The sequence below is a fragment of the Lichenostomus cassidix genome, chromosome 7 (genome assembly GCF_008360975.1).
Source record: "Lichenostomus cassidix isolate B80296 chromosome 7, HeHo_3.0, whole genome shotgun sequence".
NCBI classification, from domain to species: domain Eukaryota; kingdom Metazoa; phylum Chordata; class Aves; order Passeriformes; family Meliphagidae; genus Lichenostomus; species Lichenostomus cassidix.
Window position 1 is genome coordinate 22371116 of NC_139488.1, and position 18934 is coordinate 22390049.

The following is an 18934-nucleotide window of genomic DNA, read 5'->3' on the forward strand; positions in this document are numbered from 1 at the left end:
GATTAAACTAGCCAGCAGTGGATTTCCCTGGAGAAGAACATCTCCCTCCACCTGGTCCCAGGGTGAAAGACCCAAAGGTGGATGCAGGGTGGGAGGGATGTGGTGGCACTGGGTGTGCAGATCCAGGTATGAGTCCTCTTTTCCCAGCTCTCTGTGACCCCCACAGCTGTACACAGCAGTGTAATGCACAGCTCATCCTCACCAGCCAGCACACCCACCTGACCCTAAATTCCAGCTGTGCCCAAAGTCCAACTGGGTTCTGCACCCCAAACCTGGTCATGCAACCTAGTCTGTCCTGCACTGCAAAGTCCTTGCCTACTCCCATGTTCCCTGGTACCCTGTCAGGATGCAAACCCTCTGTGATGACCACCGTCCCCTGGCACTGCCCTGAGAGGTGGCTGCAATCTGCATGCTGAGAGGGGTGTGTGAAAAGAGGGAGACTCAGGGGCATAGCAGGGGGTGCAGTTTGTGGGCTCAGAGTGGATGTCCTCAATGCATGGAGTGCCAGTGGGGGATCACAGTCAGAGCATGGGTGATGGGGTTTGCGAGTCAGTGCCTGAGGTAAGGGTGAGGCTCAGTGGGGAGGGAATGAGGGGTGCGTGGTGTGTCAAGCTGGCAGAGTGCTGCTCTGTGCCGCCTCGTGAGCCCAGTGCTCACGCATGGGGACAGAGGCACCTGCAGCCCCAGCTCACTGTGGTGCAGCAGCTGAGCCCCCGCACAGCCTGGGAGAACAGCGGTGCGGGTGAGCGCCCTGGGCCCTACCTACCAAAAAACCTGGGGCCAAGCGACACGAGGAGCCTCTCGCTGCCGCTGCCTCTCCGGCTGCATCGGACCCTGTCCCCAGCTGGGCACTTGTGCCAGGACATTTGTTAACAGGCGCAAGCGCAAAATAAAGTCTTAAGCGTCTTGGCCGTGACACCCCTTGCGGCAACGGGGGACGCTCTAGGGGGTCATGCCTGCTCGGTTCACTGTCCTTGTAAGCAGGCGAGGGAACACCAGCAGTACTCTCTCCGGCTCCGTGGGAGACACGGCAGTTCCCGTGGCGCAGAGAGCCGCACATCCCGGCGTGCCCCGGCCCCGCAGGCCGCGGAAGAGAGCAGCATGCCGGGAGCAGTAGTCTGCACTCGCCTCCGGCCCGGCGCTGCTCGCCGCTCGCCAGCCCCTGCCTCTGCATCCTCCGGCTGCCTGCTCCTCCTGCCCTCGGGTAATGCTGCGGCTCCGCAGAGCCCTAGGCCTGCGGGCACGCCGGGGGCGCTGGGCCCCCGACTGTTTTGGGAGGCATGGAGCCCGTCCCAGGGAGGAGCGGGAAGCGGCAGTGGGCTGCCGGCACTCTGCCGGTGTCACTGCGGGCAGGGACGGCGCGGGCACGCGTGGAGCGCAGGGACGGGATGCCCCCGCAGGAGGAGGCTGCAGCACCCTGCTACCCGCCCGGTGCCGGCGGGGCAGCCTCAGTGTTCATTTGGGCATAGAGGTCTTGCCGTGTTAACGCTAGCAAGCAGCGGGTAGCCCGGGGAGGCAGCAGTTCTACTGCCGTGCGCCTGCTGGTGTAGCTAGGGTGGTTATTGAGAGCTGCGGCAGGACCTGCCCTGCACAAAGCTCCCCAAAATAGCCGCCTCAGCTCTGCTGCTTCCAAGTGTGTCCAGAGCTGGCTGAGTTTCCTCACCTCTATGCTGTTGGGTGGGACTGCATCGTGAATGAGCCAGCCGGGATTGAGGGTCCCGCATATACGTTCCCCACTATGGGGAGGGAACTGGGGTGAGGCCACCCCAGGGACCAGGTCTTCCTGAGTGGGGGTTGAGGCAGAGACCTGGTTGCTCTCTTGCAGATGGAAGGCTCCGAGGAGCTGGAAAACAGCCTCCTGAGCCAACCCTGGGCTTCTGTTTGCTTTGGTGAATCCACTTTTCTTGCCAAAGTGTGCTTCAGGGATACTGGCTATATCCTGCTGATCTCTGACCTCAGCAGTGTCTGGTACGAGAGTGCAGATGCCGAGGCTGTGGGACAAAGGTCGAAGGTGAGTGTCTGAAAAGGCCAGGGACCTCCTTTTCTCCTCCCAGCAGCTGACATACCAGCATAAACTCCTTGGTCACACAAGGGCTGTTGGGTCTGACTGGGCTCGGGTGCAAATGTCCAACCTGGGAAGTCCCTGCATTGCTCTGCCCAAGCACTGTCACCCCACTTGGCCAAACACCCTTCTCATGGGAGAGTGGGCCACACTGTTTAGCATGCCCGTGGCAGCTAGGTGGGTCTGTGTACAGAGGCTGGCACAGTCTCTTCACTTGTGGGCTGGATGGGTAGCTGGTTTCCCCAGGGTCAGTGTATTAAAGACGAGCTTGAAACAAGGCTGCTTTCTTCCCAGTGACAGAGAGATTCTGTTTGCATTCATAGCTAGTGCAGTCTCTCATGGGGCATCCTGTCAGCTTGGCCCCCAAAAATGCATGAAGCTGTGCCTCATCTCCTCAGCCTAGTCCATGTGCCCAGGCCCTCGCGTGCCATTGGAGTGGCATATCCCTGTGTCACATAATGTTGAGCAGCTGGTGGCAGGAGGGATGGGCATATGGCTGCAGCCATCCCCCAGCTCTGGCAGGTTGTCCTGCTGTTGGCTCTCAGCCAGCCTGTGGCACTTGTGATGGCATGCAGAACAGATGTGCTAGTGGAGACCCATTGCACCCTGCCCATACCGGACTGACAGCATAGGGGAGCCTTCCCAGCTTGGCTGTCTTGGGAGAATCAGTGAGGAATGTCATGTCAGAGGGCTGGAAGCCAAGGCCCAGGGACCGCTTTTTGCTGTGGGACATGCAGTAGTTTGATTCCTTTGGTGCTGGGCTTTCTGCTGGTTTTTTCCCTAGTGCTGTGCTGTGCCCCCTAAGCTTGCCTTTTCCCAGGAGCTGAACAAGCGGCTGACGGTTCACGTGTCCTCCTTCCTGAACCGCTTGCGCAACCTAATGTGCCCCTTGCTGGCAGGGCAGCTGGATGCCACCACTGCCTTCTCTTGCAACCGCTCTGCCAGTGGCCTCAGCCTGCACGTGAAGAGTGAGCTGGCAGGACTACCCTTCTACTGGAACTTTCACTGCTGCCCTGCTCCCTTGGAGATGGTGAGTGAAGCTGCAGGGAGTTTGGGGAGGGGAGTGGTCAAAATTAAGAATTGTCTCCTTATGCTTGGAGGTTTTTGAATAGTCTCGAGCCATGCTGGTGACTGTAGGTTGCCTGACTCTGCCTTCTGCTTCTCCCAAGGTTTACTGTTCCCATTTATTCCCACTGAGGCTTTGGCACCTTGGTTTGTGCCATGCAGTGACACACAGGGGTGGCCCAGCACATGCTGCTGCCAGGGCATGATTGAAATGCCCTCCTGAGGGCACACCTGGAGTTCTGCATCCAAGTCTGGGGTCCTTGCCACAAGAAAAATAGAGACCTGTTAGAGTGGGTCCAGAGGAGAGCCACAAAGATTATAAGAGGACTGGAGCTCCTCTCCTGTGAAGACAGGTTGCAAGAGATGGGATTGTTTGGCATGAAGAAGAGAAGGCTTTGGAAAGACCTCGTTGCAGCTTTCCGGTCCTTGAAGAGGGCTTATAAGAAAGAGGGAGAACAGCTTTTTACATGGGCAGATAGTGATAGGACAAGGGAAATGTTTTTTAACTAAAAGAGGACAAATTTAAATTAGCTGCTAGAAAAAAATCTTCATTATGAGGGTGGTGAGGCACTGGAACAGGTTGCCCAGGGAAATTGTGGGTGCTCCAATTCCTGAAAGTGTTCAAGACCAGGCTGGATGGGGCTTTGAGCAATCTGGTCTAGTGGGTGATCTTGAAAGTCCCTTCCAAACAAACCTTCCTATTATTCTATGTCCAGTGTGGGGTGATGCCCTGCTAGCACCCTGTAGAGCAGAGTGATGCTGTTCTCTTTAGGTGCAAGCCATGAAGCAGGGCACAGGGCAGCAAATATCCCCAAAGGACCCGCAGGTGGTCTGTCATGATGGGCAGAGTTATAGCGGGGTCTCCCCAGCCTTTAACGGGTTGCTGTTTCACGGGGCTGCCCGGCATGTTGCGTTCCCAGAGGCAGCCCCTCCGCCGGATCCCCGCAGGCGGGGCAGCGCTGCGGCCGGGGCTCCCCCCGGGGCTCTGCGTCCCTGCGCGCACAAGAGGGCGCCCGGCGCCCGCGAACTGGCCCTGCGGAGCCCCGGCCCGGGCGGCCCTGCGGCTCCGCTGCCGGCGGGAGGCAGCGCCCGACAGCCGCGCAGCCCTGCTGCCGCCGGGTCCCGCTGCGAGGTGCGTGTCCTCTGCCCCCAAACGGCTGTGTTTGGGCATCACGGGGGGAGACCCGGGCTCCCCGGCTGCTGCGGGGGCTGTCCTCACCATCAAGGTTGAACTGGGGAGCAAATAATTGGAGTCCTAGCTTGGCTTACCCCAGGAACTTGATGTCCCTTCTCGGACAAGACGCACAGAGGCTGAGCTGAGGAGGTGCAAAGCCCCTGCTCCCGCCTGCTCCTCTGCTTTGTCTTGGACATTCACTGAATGTCTGCAAGACACCGCAGAGGTGGGAAGCACCCGGGGTCCTGAGTGTAGCTGGTGTGGATGCAGCAATGGGGACCAGTTCTGCCCCGGCCAAGTGCTTGAGGCTGGCATAGAACCCACCTGGCTTGGCCCATTCCACCTCTGCTGCAGGTGATGCACTCCAAGTACTCCAGTGGGTGATGGCCATCACCTCTGTAGCTCATGCCTGGGGGTGAGCAAAGCACAGGGCCCACTGTGGGCTTGCCATAGGAGTGAGAATGCTTCAGGAACAATGCTGGATTTGCTTTCCTCTCACCTGTGGACTCAGCCTGGCCACAGAAACAAGGGGCATGATAGGTTGCGGGATCTCAAATATGCTTCCAGAGACTGAGGGAAGTGATAGGAGGGAGGCTGCTTTGTGTGCCTGCTGGGCCGGGGTGGTCCATCCAGGCTCTGGGGCAGAGGACATGCCCAGGGCTCTGCATGGTGCTTGTGTGGGTGTAAGCTTAGAGGGGATACTGGTGGGCTGCAATGGGGAGCGTGCACAAGTCCTGCATGTTGGGATCTCTTCTGCTTTTGATCTCACCTCCCAGGGGGTGTCTCTCCTGTTCATCAAGCCACAGTTTGATGCCTTATGTCTTTCTGGTTTTTCAGCCAGCTGTGCCTATTTCTTGCCAGACACATGCCATGAGGTGTGCAGAGCCATGGGGAGAGTTTGGGTGGCACATGGGGGGCTCTCTGTCTCCTGTTGCACCCCAAACAGTGGGTGAAGCATTGCCTATTTCTGCGCTGTTTCCATCGGGCTCTCCCACCTAAGCTCTCCATTGCTACAGCCCCCAGCTGTGAAAGGATGGGGCTGGGATGGAGGGATGTGTCTCACAGCATCTGGCCTGCCTTCTCCAGGCTCACGTCTTTTGACTGCTTCTCACTGGATGTGGGTGAGATGTGGGGTATTCTGGGGAGCCGTGTGTGACTTGGGCTGCAGCTCTTACTAGGACTTTGCTGGCTGCTCTGCTTTGACCACTCTGTGGACTGGACAGCTGTGTGCTTCCCTAGACCTGGACATTTCCTAAAGTGTCCCTTCTCCATTGTAGGCGTTCCGTCACCTCGTGCGGCCCCTGATTCGGATGAACCTGGTGATGCAGCGCCAGGTGCAACAGCTGACTTCCCTACTGCTCCAGAAGGATGCTGAGATTGAAGATTACAGGGACAGTGGGGCCACTCTCAGCAGAGGTGAGAAAAGATGGATGGGGCAGGGAGCGAATTTCCTCCTTAGCACTGGGCTGGCATGCTCTGCTCCCCCTGGCTATTACCCAGCCAGGCTTGTGTTTCATGTTTAGCTAAACCAGCAGCACAGCAGTAGCCAGAAGGCTGGGGAGCAGCCTCTGGGGAGAGCTGGGGGAGGAACAGCCTTTGACTGATAGCTGTAGAAGTTGGGGAGTCGCCAAGGTGCTCTTCGCTACTCTGAGAGCACCTGGCTGGTCCCCAGGAGGCAGAGGGGATGCCAGCAAGGGCTGGCCCTGCAGTGGTGTCAGGCTCCCTTCCCAAGTGCAGGAGTTCACTGAATGCTTGGAGAACAACCAGGGGCTCCCAGCTCTCCCAGATGAGCTGTACTCATGGGCCCCCCTCCAGTGCCCAGACCACTTCATGGGGATGATTACAGGCACTAGTCCCCTTGGGTAGGACATGGGTCAGGACCTGCTGTGGGAACCACCTTGGGGGGTGGTTTGTCCTCCACCCATGGAGGTTGGCTGGGCACTTTTTCAGGTCATCCCTTGCTACTGCCATGCATTGTCCTCCTGCCACAGGTGACACTTACACTTCTGCAGGACCCTTGAGCCCTGTGCATGCCAGGACTAATGGGGGTCAGCCCTGGCTTGTGTATCATCAGAAAGGTATTGCGGTCCAGACCCTGTTAGCCCGATGCTTCTCCAGACCACATCTTCTCAACAATGTGAAAAAACCAGTGTTTTGGACAAGGTGCAGAGCAGAATATAACAGGGGTTTGTCCCTGTCCTGAAAGAGCACACAGGTTGGCTAACCCCTTCTGAAGAGCAGCTGGACAAGCAGTGCCCTGTGCCATATACTCAGACAGCTCATTCCAGCTGTAAGATCTGAGAAAGGCGTTGAGCATGTCCTGCCACTGTTCCCTGCTTCTCAGTGCAGGAGGGTGCTGTGACAGGTGTGGATGGACTCATGGCTCTGCCTGGTTGCTGTGTGCATCAGCAAGCACAAGCATTTTTTTCCCATTTCCTTGTGGTCCTTGCACTTTCTGCTAACCAGGTGATGTGTCCCTTCCCCAAGAGGCCAGCTGGTCTTTCCTGCTGATTCTGGGATGAGCATGCTGGAGCTTTTTCTCTGCAGCATCCTCCCCCCATGGGCAGGGAAAGGAGAAGCTGGGCAGGAGATCTGGCCAAACCTGCCCAGGCTGATCCCTCTCTACCTTGCAGACCGCCTGCGGACAGAGCCCTTCCAGGAGGATACATTTCAGCAGAACTTTATGGCTGAGGTAAGGAATGGTGCAAGTCTTCTGTCCTTTGGCAAAGGGGTGGTTGGGAGCTGTCAGCAGCACCTGCAGTGTGAGGTGTGCCAGGCTGGATGGGAGCACTGATGGGAATAGCTGGGCTTGCCTAAAGAGGGGTCATGTCCTCTGGCTTTCCCATGGCTCTGTTTCCTCTCTGTGTCCTTGCACCCATCTCTAGGGCTAGCTGAGCTGGGGACATGCCTGACATGGCTGGATGGGAACTACTGGTTGCTGGGAGCTGCCAGAGGTGCAAGCCAGGCTGACTGCTCCACAGGAGTGTGCCATCACTGGGGCATATTCATCTGCCTCCCACACTTACTCTGGACCTAAACATCACTGCTGATGGTAGGCAGGGATCAGGTGAATGAGGAGAAGCTATCTCTTTTTAGTTCACCTGTTGCTTTTAGAGGTGACTTTGCAGTGACACATTGTGGGACAAGAGCTTTTCAGCATGTTATCCATGCTCTGCCTACCACTGTCCCTTTGGCACACTCAGCTCTAAAATCAGACATGTGCTTTGGAGGAACTGGGACTGGAAGGAGAGGGTCTTTCATCTGATCCTTTTTCATTACTGGAAATCATCACAGAAGCACTAAAATGATTTAAACTGATGTGTCAAGGTCAGAAATGAGTGATGCCCATTTGTGCAAAAAGACTTGGGATGCTTGCGAGTGTTCCTGTGCTTGCTGTTAAGGCATGGGAGTGGGGAGCAGTGGTACCTGCTGGGGACCAGGGAGTCAACCAGGGTGTCAGTGGTATCACGTGGGCTTTGGGAGGATGTCACTTTATGAGATGAGCTGATGCTCTTGTGCAGCCAGCAATATATGATCTGCAGAGTTTCTAAAAATTGGAGATGATCTCTCTTTTATATGCAAGGCATTGCACCCAGTGCAGGTGACTTTCATTTCCCCTGGGTTATGAAGGATAGAGATGAATTCACTGCTGGACTGCAACTTGGAGGTTGCCTAGGGACCAGTGATCATGACCAGATTACATTCACCCTGGGCAAAGAAAGGACATTCCTAAGCAGTAATTTATATCCTTCATGCCTTGAAAGAGCTAATTTCCCAAAGCAGGGGGAAAACTATGAGTGAAATCAGCTCAGAGGAAACATTTAGATAGAAAAATGTGAATTAAAATGGTGAGCTCTTTCAGAAGAATTTCAGAAGCCACAAAAAGCCACAATTCCACAATCAAGAAAGAGGGCAGTGCTGGCCAAGAGCCCGTTCTGGTTCAGCGGCAAAGTGAAGGCAGCAATTAGAAATAAAAGAGCAGTTTATAACAAATGGGAGAGCGGGAGTAGATAGCAATCAATATAAATTAGAAATTATGAAGTGTAGAAAATGGGTAACAGAAGTTAAAGACATCAGGGAAAAATCATGGCGAAGAACAGAAGGAAAGGGTTTTATTTAGTGTAGTAGGAGAAAACCTAAGCTCCCAGCAATAGGATAAGCTTATTAGCAGACAGAGGTGGTAAAATGATTGGTACTGGACCAGACATGGCAGAAGCAGTAGGTAAATGTTTCAGTGCTGTCACTGGAAGGGTGTAGGCAGATAGGGAGGTGCCAGGATAGGGAGATGATGAAATGTCTTTGTCCAAGAGTCATCTGAACAACATCTGCTAAAGATGAGCATCAGGCTTGAAATTCAGAGTCCTCCAAGAGCTGGTATGGTGTGGGGCGTGGGGGAAAGTGCAGAGTGGGCAGGAGGGGAGTGAGGCAGTGCTGCACAGAGCCTGGCAAAAGCAGCTGATGTGGAACACATCTGGCAGAGACTGAAAAGATGGGATGGCAGTTGGTGCTGTGTGTCTTGAGAACAGTCCAGGAGCAGTGCCTTAGGGCTGGTGTGCTGGATGGGGAATGGAAGGTTCTGGGAGATGCTGCCACTCAGCATCCTTTGGTAGCCAGCTCTGAGCACTGGGTGCAGGGGAGAGGCTGGTGGAGGGATGCAGTTGTCTGTTTGTTTGGTCTGCTGGGAGAGTGTATGTCCTCGGCATTCATCCCATTCTTTATAAACCCGCTGATGATGCTATCCTGCAGCAATGAGCTGTGAGATGTGAACAGCTGCTGCCTTTGGTTTGAATGTGGTACCCTGTTGTTCCTCCTGATGCCTTCTAGGTCTTGTGTTAGTGAGGAACACCAAACATGGCTTTTCAGCTCTTCACCACCAAAACTGTCCCCTCTCTTCTTTCGGCAGAAAGGTGGTCTGGATGACCTCATTGTTTCTGTGCAGGTATTTCAGAGCCCCCAGGCAATTTAATACTCTGTCTGCCAGATCCTTAAAGGAGCAGCACGTGCTGCGGGGAGCCAGGAGCACTGTGAACAACTCCCGTGTCTAGGTTTCCAAAAAGATGCTGGGCAATCAGCACGGAGTCAAAGGAATGTATTGAGGGCTGGGGAGAGAGCCCAGAATTGAGGGACTTGGAAGGGAAGAGCTCTGTCTAGCTTATCAGGGAGAAAATTGAGAGGCGCCTTGATTACAGTGTGTGAGGGTCTTTACAAGGAGAAAATGCTGGTTAGTGAAGAGCTCTCTTTAATCTTGCAGAGAGCAGTGGAGCGCAAGCCAGGCACTGGGACACAAAGCCAGGCAATTTCAAGTTAGAATGGAGGCACTTGGGTTTGCTCCCACAAGTGATTGGGGCATGCTCCCAAGGGCAGTGGTTTATCTTCCATTTCTTAATGTCTCCAAAAGTAGGCTGGGAGCCTGCCTGGAAGAAAACCAGGTTGCTGGATTTGGTTTTGGGATGTGTGTGGTTGAACATCAGTGGACAATAGGTCAAGAAGAGATCTACTGGTCCTTTCAGCCTCTCCATCTGCAAAATGGGGCTACAGGTTGTGGATGTTTGGTAGTGGTAAGCACCTCTTGGCTGGAAAGGGATGGTGGTGGTGTGGTACAGGGCTGGATGTGGGCAAGTGCTCCACAGCTTTGCTCACTTCCCCGACCTTTGCTGTGTCCCACATGGAGAGGAAAGAACCTGTCAGTTCCCCAGGGCAGAGCTGCACAGCCTCTCAGCTTAGACATGCCCTTACTCTGGGCTTGTGTGCACTTGGCTATCCAGGGCATTTTAACTAACCATGGGGAGTTTTCCAGCAAAGCCCTGGTAATATTTATACGTTTAGGAAATGATGCTTTCACACACACAGTTTTTGGCAAGGGTTCACTGCTGAGCAGCTGCCTGTGCTCAAGCAGAGCTGGAAGGAGAGCAGTGGCTGTGCACAAGCCGAGGCAAAGCTGGTGGCTTTTATTGGCAAGCCCAGGGGTTCACACCATGAAGGGAAGGAGCAGGAGGCTGGAGAGGGCTCAGTGCTTCAGGGCTGCCCCAGCACCTTTCCCAGCAGTCTGGGACCCAGCGGGTTGAGGATATTTTGTCACCAGGTGTCCCTTTGGGTTACAGAAATGACCTCACAGAGCAGGGTCGGATGCCCACCCATGAGTTTTGAGACCCTGCCCCAGCTTGGCTACGGTCAGCATTTCATGTCACACCTTTTGCCAGAGTCTGCGGTCCGACTTTGAGGGGGAAGGGTGAGCGGGTTCCTGCAGCGCCGTGCCCCATGTTCTGAGGAGGGCAGGGACAGGTACATCGAGGACAAGCTCACAGATACCATCAGGGCAAATATAGCCCCCGCGCCCCAGGATGCTCTGCCCTGTGTATTTTTATCTGCTGTGGCTGGCGCGCGGGGGCGGCTGGTCCGCACCTCCGCAAGCGGAGCGCGGGACCTCGGCAAACAGGACGCGGCGGGTTCACGGCTCGACCCCGGGGCCCGGCGAGGAGGAGGAGGATGTACCATCAAAACAAGCAACGCTGGAGAGGAAGATAAACAAACAGGCAGCTTCCAGTGCGGCCCCAGCCGAGGGCGAGTGGGAGCCCCGGGGCCAGGGCTGGCGGTGGTGCCGGCAGCGGTGCTGGCTGACGTCAGGGCGCCCGGGGGTCAGCATCCCTCTTATTGTTTCCCACCGGGGCTGGGACCAGGGCCAGGCACCCGTCCCCCTCCCATGAGGGGACACAGGCCAGCGGGGCAGGTGGAGGATGGCTAGGATGCACTCTGGAGTCACAGGCCATTGCTGCCCTGCAGTCCAGCGCGGTGCTTGGCTGCGCACTGCCTGCCTCCAGCACCCTGCCTCTTCTTTTTAACAGGAACTAAAAATAAGCCCTGGGGAGCGGAGTGGCCACTGTCTGGCCGAGGACGAAGGCAGTGCTGGCCTGCATATTTTACAGGGTGGGGACGGCATCCCTCAAACCCACGCCAGCTCAGTGCAGCAGAGAGGAAGCAGCCCTTTGGCTCCTTCAAACGAGGGATGTTTTTAATTAGCACAAGGTAGCTGCGGCTTTGCAGCTGCGACCAGGCCAGAGTGGTGCTGGGGGTGTGAGTGAGACATGGACTGTTTGCACGCAGGGTGAACATGCTGTGGGTGCTCAGCTGGGCTGGGGTCCCTTGGCGTGGGGCTGGGGAAGGAGCTGGTGGCTAATAACAGCAGTGCTGTTGCTAACAGGGCTGAGTGGTGCAAAAGTTGCACAGCCCTGAGCAGGTTGGCTCAGGGCAGAGGTGGCAGCATGGGGCTGGCTTGTGCGGCTGCTACGAGCAGAGCAAGCTCGTAGGTGCTGCCAAACATTTGTGCTGTGCTTGCCCAGTGAGCCCCATGGATGCTGGTGTCTTGTTCTGGATTGGGGCCACCTGAGGGGGTCCTTGCGTCATTGCTGAGCAAGCTTTGGTCACACCATCCCATCACTGCCCTGGGGTCTGAGTCCCACATGCAGTGGGCCACAGCTGTGCTGAGCAGAGCAGGACACACACTGCCCTGCACACATGTACTCAAGGAGCTGTACACTGCTGCAAGCAGGAGTGGAGGGAGGGCTGATTGTTCTTAGTGTGAGCACATGTACCAGAGCAGGAGTTCTTGAGGACAAGATTGGGAGTGTGCATGCTGGCACTGATGGGAGAGTGCCACATCTGCTGGCTGAAGGGGCCAGGGGCCAGGGGCCAGCACTTTGTGCCCATAGTGGTGCACTTTGGGGAGATGCACTGGTGGTCATCACTGTGTGGGTGCTGACCACTACCTGGGCACCAGCCCCCTGTGGTGTTTGCCATGGAGGTGGATGGTGGTCAGTGCTGCGGTGTTATTTATTTATCTGCTGAGGCCTCATCAGGTGAGGGGCACCCAGCCAGGATGCACTTTCAGGGCTGCCACCAGCAGCCACAGGCTGCTTGCACAAGCAGTGAGTCAGTGGAGCTGCATGCTGCTAAAACCAGACTTGGCACAGGCAGCCCAGAGCAGCAATCTGCCCAAAAGTGCCCAGACCATGGGCAAGCAGTGAGTACCCGGCAGCTGGACCAGGGCTAGGCTGGCTGTGATTGGTCCAGCCCTTGCCTCTACCAGGGATGTAGATGCTGTCCCAGGAGCCCTGAGGGGATGCTCCTTCTGGGGATATGGGCGTTTCACAGCCCAGCCCCCTGTGACTGTGGCTGTGCCACCAGGTACAGGCAGCTGTCTGTTTGGTCCCAGCCCACTTCAGCCTGGCATCACCTGGTGGTTTGTTTGGGGATGGAGGGATGGACAAGCACCATCACAGCCACCCTCCCTGGGGTACTGCACAACCCTTGTGTGGCATATGTGGTCTGGTGTATGCAATGAACCCTCCTTTGCAGTCGGGGCATTTCTTGTCCTCTCCATGCCGTGCCATGCTGCGCCATACCATGCAGAGCTGTGCCGTGATGTGCCAGGTTGTGCCATGCCATGCTGTGTGCTGCAGGCAGGAAGAGGGGTGTCAGAGACGATCTGGCAGAAGGGGCCAGACCCAGTTCCTGCAGGAGAGGCCCCAGCCCGTGCATGGGCACTGGCTGCGCAGTGCTGTTGAGGAACAGCTCAGCTTGGAGGATGATTGATCTCGTGTCAGCAGGCGGTGGTTTGAGCCAGTGCCAGGCCTCAGCTCAATTGGGAGCATTGAAGGGGGAGAGCCCCTTCCCCCTCCTGAAAGCAGAGCAGCAATCCCCCCGCCACCACCCCCAGCCCTGCTCCCACATCTTTGCCGCTATCAGCCCCGTGGCTTCAGGCAGTTGCCCAGCCCTGGGGAGCACGTGAGGGGCAGCAGGGAGTGCAGAGGTGTCTGGAGTGCCAGCCTTGCCAGGCTAGGCTCTGTGGCTGTGTTTGGGTTAGAGTAGGGCAAAGGGGGCATGCAGGGATGGTTAACAGGGGAGAAGGTGTGGGGCATGGTCTGGCCCTCACCACTGTGCCTTGCAGCCACCTGTCCCAGCCCTTCAGCTCAGGATGTGGCAGCAGCTCCTGCAAGCAGAGGGCATTTTGGGGAGGAACACAGGGTAGATTTTAATGAGGCACTAAAGGCACTGCTCTGTGTCAGCAAGAGATGTGGCAGCATCTCTGTCCCCAGCTGATGGGGTTTGGACTGGGGTGTTGCCATCTGTTGCCACTGTCTCCAAGGGCAGAGGAGCAATGCTGCCTGCACCCCTGGTGCTGCCCTCTGCAGCTCCCTGCACCCCTTCTGTGCTCGAAATGGGCTGTCAGGATTTTTTCACCATGTCCCTGTGTGTCCTGAGCCCTTCACTAACTTCTTCCATTCCCACAGCTGCATCCCTTCTCCAGTGGCATCTACTGGTAGCTTTTGTTGGTGTTTTTGAAAGCTGATCCCTCACTATCCCATGGGCCAAAGCCCCCGTAGCCTCTTCCAGTTGTGCCAGCCCATGCAGAGGTGATACTGAACAGCTGAGCACATCTGGGCAGACAGCAGCACCTGAGAAGGGGTTGCTCTGCACCCCAGGGGGTACAGCTGTCAGATTCCTGAGTCTGCCTGCTCCCACTCTGCTCAGACCTTCGCACCTTATGTATCTGTGTAAGGAAACAGGGCCATTCATGTATTTCTCTCTCTATTTATACCTCTCCCTTTCCGTATTTAGTGTGTGCGCAGGCAGAGGGGGCAGCGAATGCTGGGGCCACTGATGTTCTTGGCTCCAGCACCGGCTGGAATTTCGTCCTGGAATGTATCCTGAACCGCTCTGAAAACACGAATAAATCTCTGTGTGTTGTGCGTGTGTGTGTGTACACAAATACATAGACAACGTATAGACATGGAGCCCTATAGGGCATTTGTGAGCTTTGCTATTTAAAGGAAGGAGTAGTTAGAGGGTTCTCAGTGAGGCAAACACCTCTGGATCAAAAGGATGCAGGGTGCTCTGCTTATGACCAGGCATCTTAGAAGATAGGTGGCACTCACTTTGTCCTCTTCAGGGATCTGAAGCCACGCTGTTGGAGACATGCCCAAAGTAGCATGCTCACCAAGCCCCAAGCAGTGCTCTGATCCCGTGGTGCTTATGTTTGATTGAGATCTGTGCTTCCTGGCCTCCAGCTTCTCAGTGAGCACCCTAGGGAACCAAGTCCTGTGCTGCTGACACAGGCTGCAGAGCCTGATTTGTAGCTGGATGATGCAGGGCAAGGATATCAACCCATCTGTGGCTTGGAGTGGCCCTGGGCTTCTGATGTGTCAGAGGTTGCTTCCTGAACATCAGCTAGTGCTCACAGCTCTTGAGGAAAAATCATGTAGGAATAGAGAAAATAAATGCTGGGTAACAGGGTCTAAGTGGGTGCTGGGTTGGGCATCTCCTTGGGATGCTGCAGCCTCTGGTGCTCATGGCTGTCTGGGAATGATAATGAAAAGGGGAAAATAGAAATTCGGCACCAGGTCCCAAACAGGGTGCTTGGCCATGCCAGGAGGGCAATTCTTCAGGAGGTGCTGGCAGCTGCCTTGCTGTGGATCCTGGATGAGGCCCTGGCAGAAGCACCACTGGGTCTCCCAGCACCCCTTGGCTGGGGGACAGGCACCCTATTTATGACCAGCTCAGGGTCACGGTGGCTTCTTGTCTTCTGGATGCTGAAAAACCTGGTATCTTGGGCTGAAAATGCCCATGTTTGGTCTCTGGCCAAAGGCGATATGTTTGTGGGTGGGGGAAATTGGAGCAAATTCCTGCTGTGAGTCCTGCACGTGTGCGCGGGCGTGCGGATAGGGGAAATATAGTTTTCCTTTCGAAAAAAAAGCCCTGCTTATTTTTATACAGAACTCCAGAAGGGCTGAAGGTGGAAACTTGGTCTGTCAGCAGCTCTCACAGGGGAGCGGGTCCCTGCCTGAGTTTGGGGGGAAACCACAGCTGGGTGTTAATGGGACTGTTAATGAATTAATGTTGGCTGCTGGGGGCCAGCAGGGAACCTGGCTCAGTGCAGCATGAGCACATGGAGCCCTGCCCGCACATGGGCTCCAGCACAGCTGCAGAAAGCCCCAGCCCTGGGAGCCATGCACCCGGGGAGGTGTGAGTCTCTCCTAGTCATGCTTCACACTCTGGGTTGTGGAAACACTTGGAAATGTGGCCACATTGCTGGGTGGAGAGGGTCCTGCACCAGGGAGCATGGAAACAGCCAGGGTGGGTGTGCTACCTTTCCACTATGGGCATCTGCTGCCTGAGCTGGTGATACCATTTAAGGCTGGGTCTATTGAGCTGCCGAAACCAAACCTTTAAGGCAATTTAAAGTGAAGTGAAATCTCCCCCGGTTTATTTATGGGTTGGAAGCCTGTGTAAGCCTGTGTTGCTCAGTCAGTGCAATGCCTGCAGCAGCACTGGTCTCTGCATGGCTCTGCCTGTCTTGGCAGCCCTTCTTGGGGTTATTTCTCTTTCTCCCCAAAATATGGAGGAGCACCCATGTGAATGTGGTGAGCACAGCCGTGCCCCATGCTGTGGACTCAGCAATACCTTCGCAGATTTTTCACAGCTGGTTTGCTGGGAGCAGGTCTAGAGGAGGAAAAGGAGGCCATGCTATCACATTCACCTGATGCCAAAATGGTAGAGGTGTGATGGGCCTGCGAAATACCACTGTATCCTGCTTGGACTCGAAATAAGAGGGAAAATGCAGAGAGGATCTGGGAAAGAGAGAGTAAATTCTGTTCTGTAGACTTCTCCTGCTGTGTCCTTCAGGCTCTGTGAATGAGATCTCAGCCTGTGAGATCTGAACAAGCCTGTGGTATCTCCTGGGATTTCTCCCTCTGGCATCAGACAGCTGGTGAACCAAGAGGAAAGATTGAACATCCTGAGGGACAGAGGACTGTGCAAACGAAGGGAAGTGTGATTGACTGTGCAATGTCAAAGAAGGGGTGGACATGCTGAGGAAGGAAGGACTACACCAAGGAAGTGATAGCTGTACTGGAGAAATGAAGACCATACTGAAGTAGGAACGACCATGCCCAGCATGGGACTGTGGATGGGCTGGTTCCCTAGCAGGAGATGCTGTTATGAATGGAGAGACATAGCCTCCTTCTCAGCTGGAAGGAAGGCTGGAATAGCCTGAACATCTGGGTACTCTGCTTCCTTCCCAGGGATGCTGTGCTTGATGCAGAGACCACTTGGTCAGACAGACCCCAATCTCAGTAAGGAAACCTCTCTGGGCATTTGGACCCAGTACCTTTCCTGGGACCTTGTGCTGGTTCGACTGAATCAGTCTCCGAGTATATAGCCTACATCTGCTACCCAGTGCCAAACCCAGCTATTGGGACACAGGGCCTGGAGAGGGCAGTGGCTGGGCCCCTCTGGCAGGACTGCTCTTTGCATGAGTGGGCTTTACACAAGTTGCTCCCCAACACTGGAGAAGGTCCTTCAGAGGATCCCAAATTCCAGCTTGGAGGGACTCTGAGGCGCCTCTGTGCCGGGCTGCCTGCTCTTCAGTCCAGCTCTGGCTCCACTGGGCCTAGAGCCCTTCCCAACCCTATCTCAGACCGACGGATATCCCAAAACCCACTGGTCCCAGGGGCTCCCACTCTGGGTCCCTCTGGCTGAATGAGGTGGTGTGCATGTGCCCAGACTGTCCCCTCCTGTGACTGTACAGTACACACAGCTAAATATATGTCCGTGCAGATACAGGAACTCAGAGGGGCTGAGTGATGCTCCCTTTCTATACCTCTTTTCATGAGGAGAGCTAATGAGATTCATGTCATTAAAGAGCTGATGTTTTGTGGGATGGGAACCTTTTAAACGGGATGTGTCCTGGCTTAGTCATGGCAAATATTTACCAGAAAAAAAAAAAAAAAGAGAAAGAGAAAAAAAAGGGACATACCGTATAAAATTAGAGTTCTGAAAATAGTATTTAGAGCAAGTGAGAGAGAGGAACCTAAAACAGAAAATACAGCCCAGTCTGTTCAAGAGTCAGGGGAAGAGAGAGCAGGGAGTGGGGGGGGTGTGGAGAAAGCCAGAGATAAAACGAGAGAAACCTCGGCAGTAAAAACAGCATCTTGGTAAATAGACTATTAAAAAAATTCTGACCCGCTTTATGGCTTTCTTGGCTGCCGTTCAGCTGTGCTGCCCTGGCCGGCACAGAGGGAAGGTAGCAGGAGCCGGCGTCTGTGTGGATGCTCAGAGCCCCGGGACGCGGCTTCTCCCCCGCCCCGAGCAGCCGCACAGGGCGTTAAATTTAGCCACATAATGATGGCCCTGAGGAGGCAGCCTTTTGTAGCCACACTGTAATTACTGCCTCGCTTATAAATTTTATTTTTCTTATTATGTTTCCTCCTCCTCTGCTGGGGGAAGGGGTGGGGGGGGGGGGTCTCCCACACCCCCATCAAACCCACAGCTCTCTGGAGAGCAGGGGACACCATGGGATGTAGGGGAAGGCTCAGCCCTGCGTTTGGGGTGGGGGAGCTGTTGAGGTAACCCCAGTGTTTAGGGTCCCTGCAGCCTAAAGCATGGATGTCTGGACCCCCATGATACTTAGTCTCACCCTCTCAGGCTGGAGGGTGGAGATCGACTAGTGCCAGCAGGACCTTGGTGGGGCTGCAAGCCAATGTCACAGCCAGGCAGTCAGGACCCCCACCAGGGTGTGGGGGATGCAAGGAGCAGCCGTCTGGCCCTGCTTGGCAAGTCATCGGCTCCAGCCCTGCTCCTTGCAGAGGTGGGAAAGGCGAAAAGGGCGAGGGGTGGCCCCGGCCACGTCCTCCTGCCAGGAGCGGGCAGAGGGTATGGCTCCTCTCCGAGCCGGTGCAAGTGGGGGACAGCTTCAGGCCGGGCAAGAACGTGCCAGAAAAGGTCTTGTTCCCCTCTTGTTTTCCCAAAACAAAGGAAACAGCCTTGCATTGCTGGAAGTCGCGTGCTCGGGCTGTGTGGCTTGTTATCATCCGATAACCTGACGACCTGGGAGCTGCCCTGCTCCTCACCCGTCGAGCCTGCACTACGGGATGCGAACAGCTTCCGCATGAGCTGCCCTTTGCAGAGATCCGTTTTCCGCTCCCTGGGCTGGGGGGGACAGTGGTGGGGGCTGCCGTGATGGCCCTGGCTGGCCCCAGGCTCACCAGGCTTGGGAGGAGATCTGCCCCTGCAGGTGAGGATGGATGGTGAGGGCAGAGGAAATGCAGAGATGGCAGGTGCCTTGGCATGGCCCAGGTGCTGCCCTCCCCATCTGTGGCATAGAAGGAGATTCAGGGCTCTGCTATATTTTGCTTGGTCCCATGCAAATTCCTTGAGAGCACCATGGCCAGGCTTTGCTGTGCAGCAGGGTGGGCAGTTTGCAGGGTTATGTCCTTTGGGCATACAGTGATGCCTTCAGGAAAAGAACCCTTGCAAACTGCCAAGGAAGGCTGTCCAGCACCAGGACTGCTTGCTTTTCCTTCCAGCTTTGCCCTTTCTCCCAGGCTTGTGCCTTGGGGAGGGTGCAGTGGTGCCAAGGTGCCCTAGGGACTTTGACAGGACTGGTGGTCACAGTGATGTTCATCCAGCACTGTGGGGATGTCTGGGGGAGCACCTCCTTCGTAGAGCTGTGCATGGGGCACGTGCGAGACCACAGTCTCACCCAGCTGTGCCCAGAAGAGCTGGCTCATCCCAAAGCAGCCCCTTTCTCCTGCTCTGTGCTACAAGGGCTCTGTTCAGCACAGCGATGACCCGAAGCA

The 18934-nt window shown here is 55.7% G+C and overlaps 1 protein-coding gene across 5 annotated transcripts in view; it reads left to right on the top strand.

Annotated features, from left to right (window-relative positions):
• Positions 1 to 843: 843 nt before the first annotated feature.
• The window catches only part of NHEJ1 (non-homologous end joining factor 1), a 43021-nt gene continuing 24930 nt past the window's right edge, over positions 844 to 18934 (top strand). Inside the window, exons 1-5 of one of the 5 annotated variants that reach the window (XM_085066739.1) lie at positions 844 to 976; positions 1826 to 2011; positions 2847 to 3092; positions 5579 to 5717; positions 6935 to 6993. In XM_085066739.1, coding sequence (XP_084922865.1) covers positions 953 to 976; positions 1826 to 2011; positions 2847 to 3092; positions 5579 to 5717; positions 6935 to 6993 — 654 coding nt within the window. In that variant the 5' untranslated portion in view covers positions 844 to 952. Of the gene's footprint in view, positions 977 to 1039; positions 1205 to 1825; positions 2012 to 2846; positions 3093 to 5578; positions 5718 to 6934; positions 6994 to 18934 lie in introns of those variants that run through there. The other 4 variants (XM_085066738.1, XM_085066741.1, XM_085066737.1 and 1 more) reach the window with 4 other exon arrangements.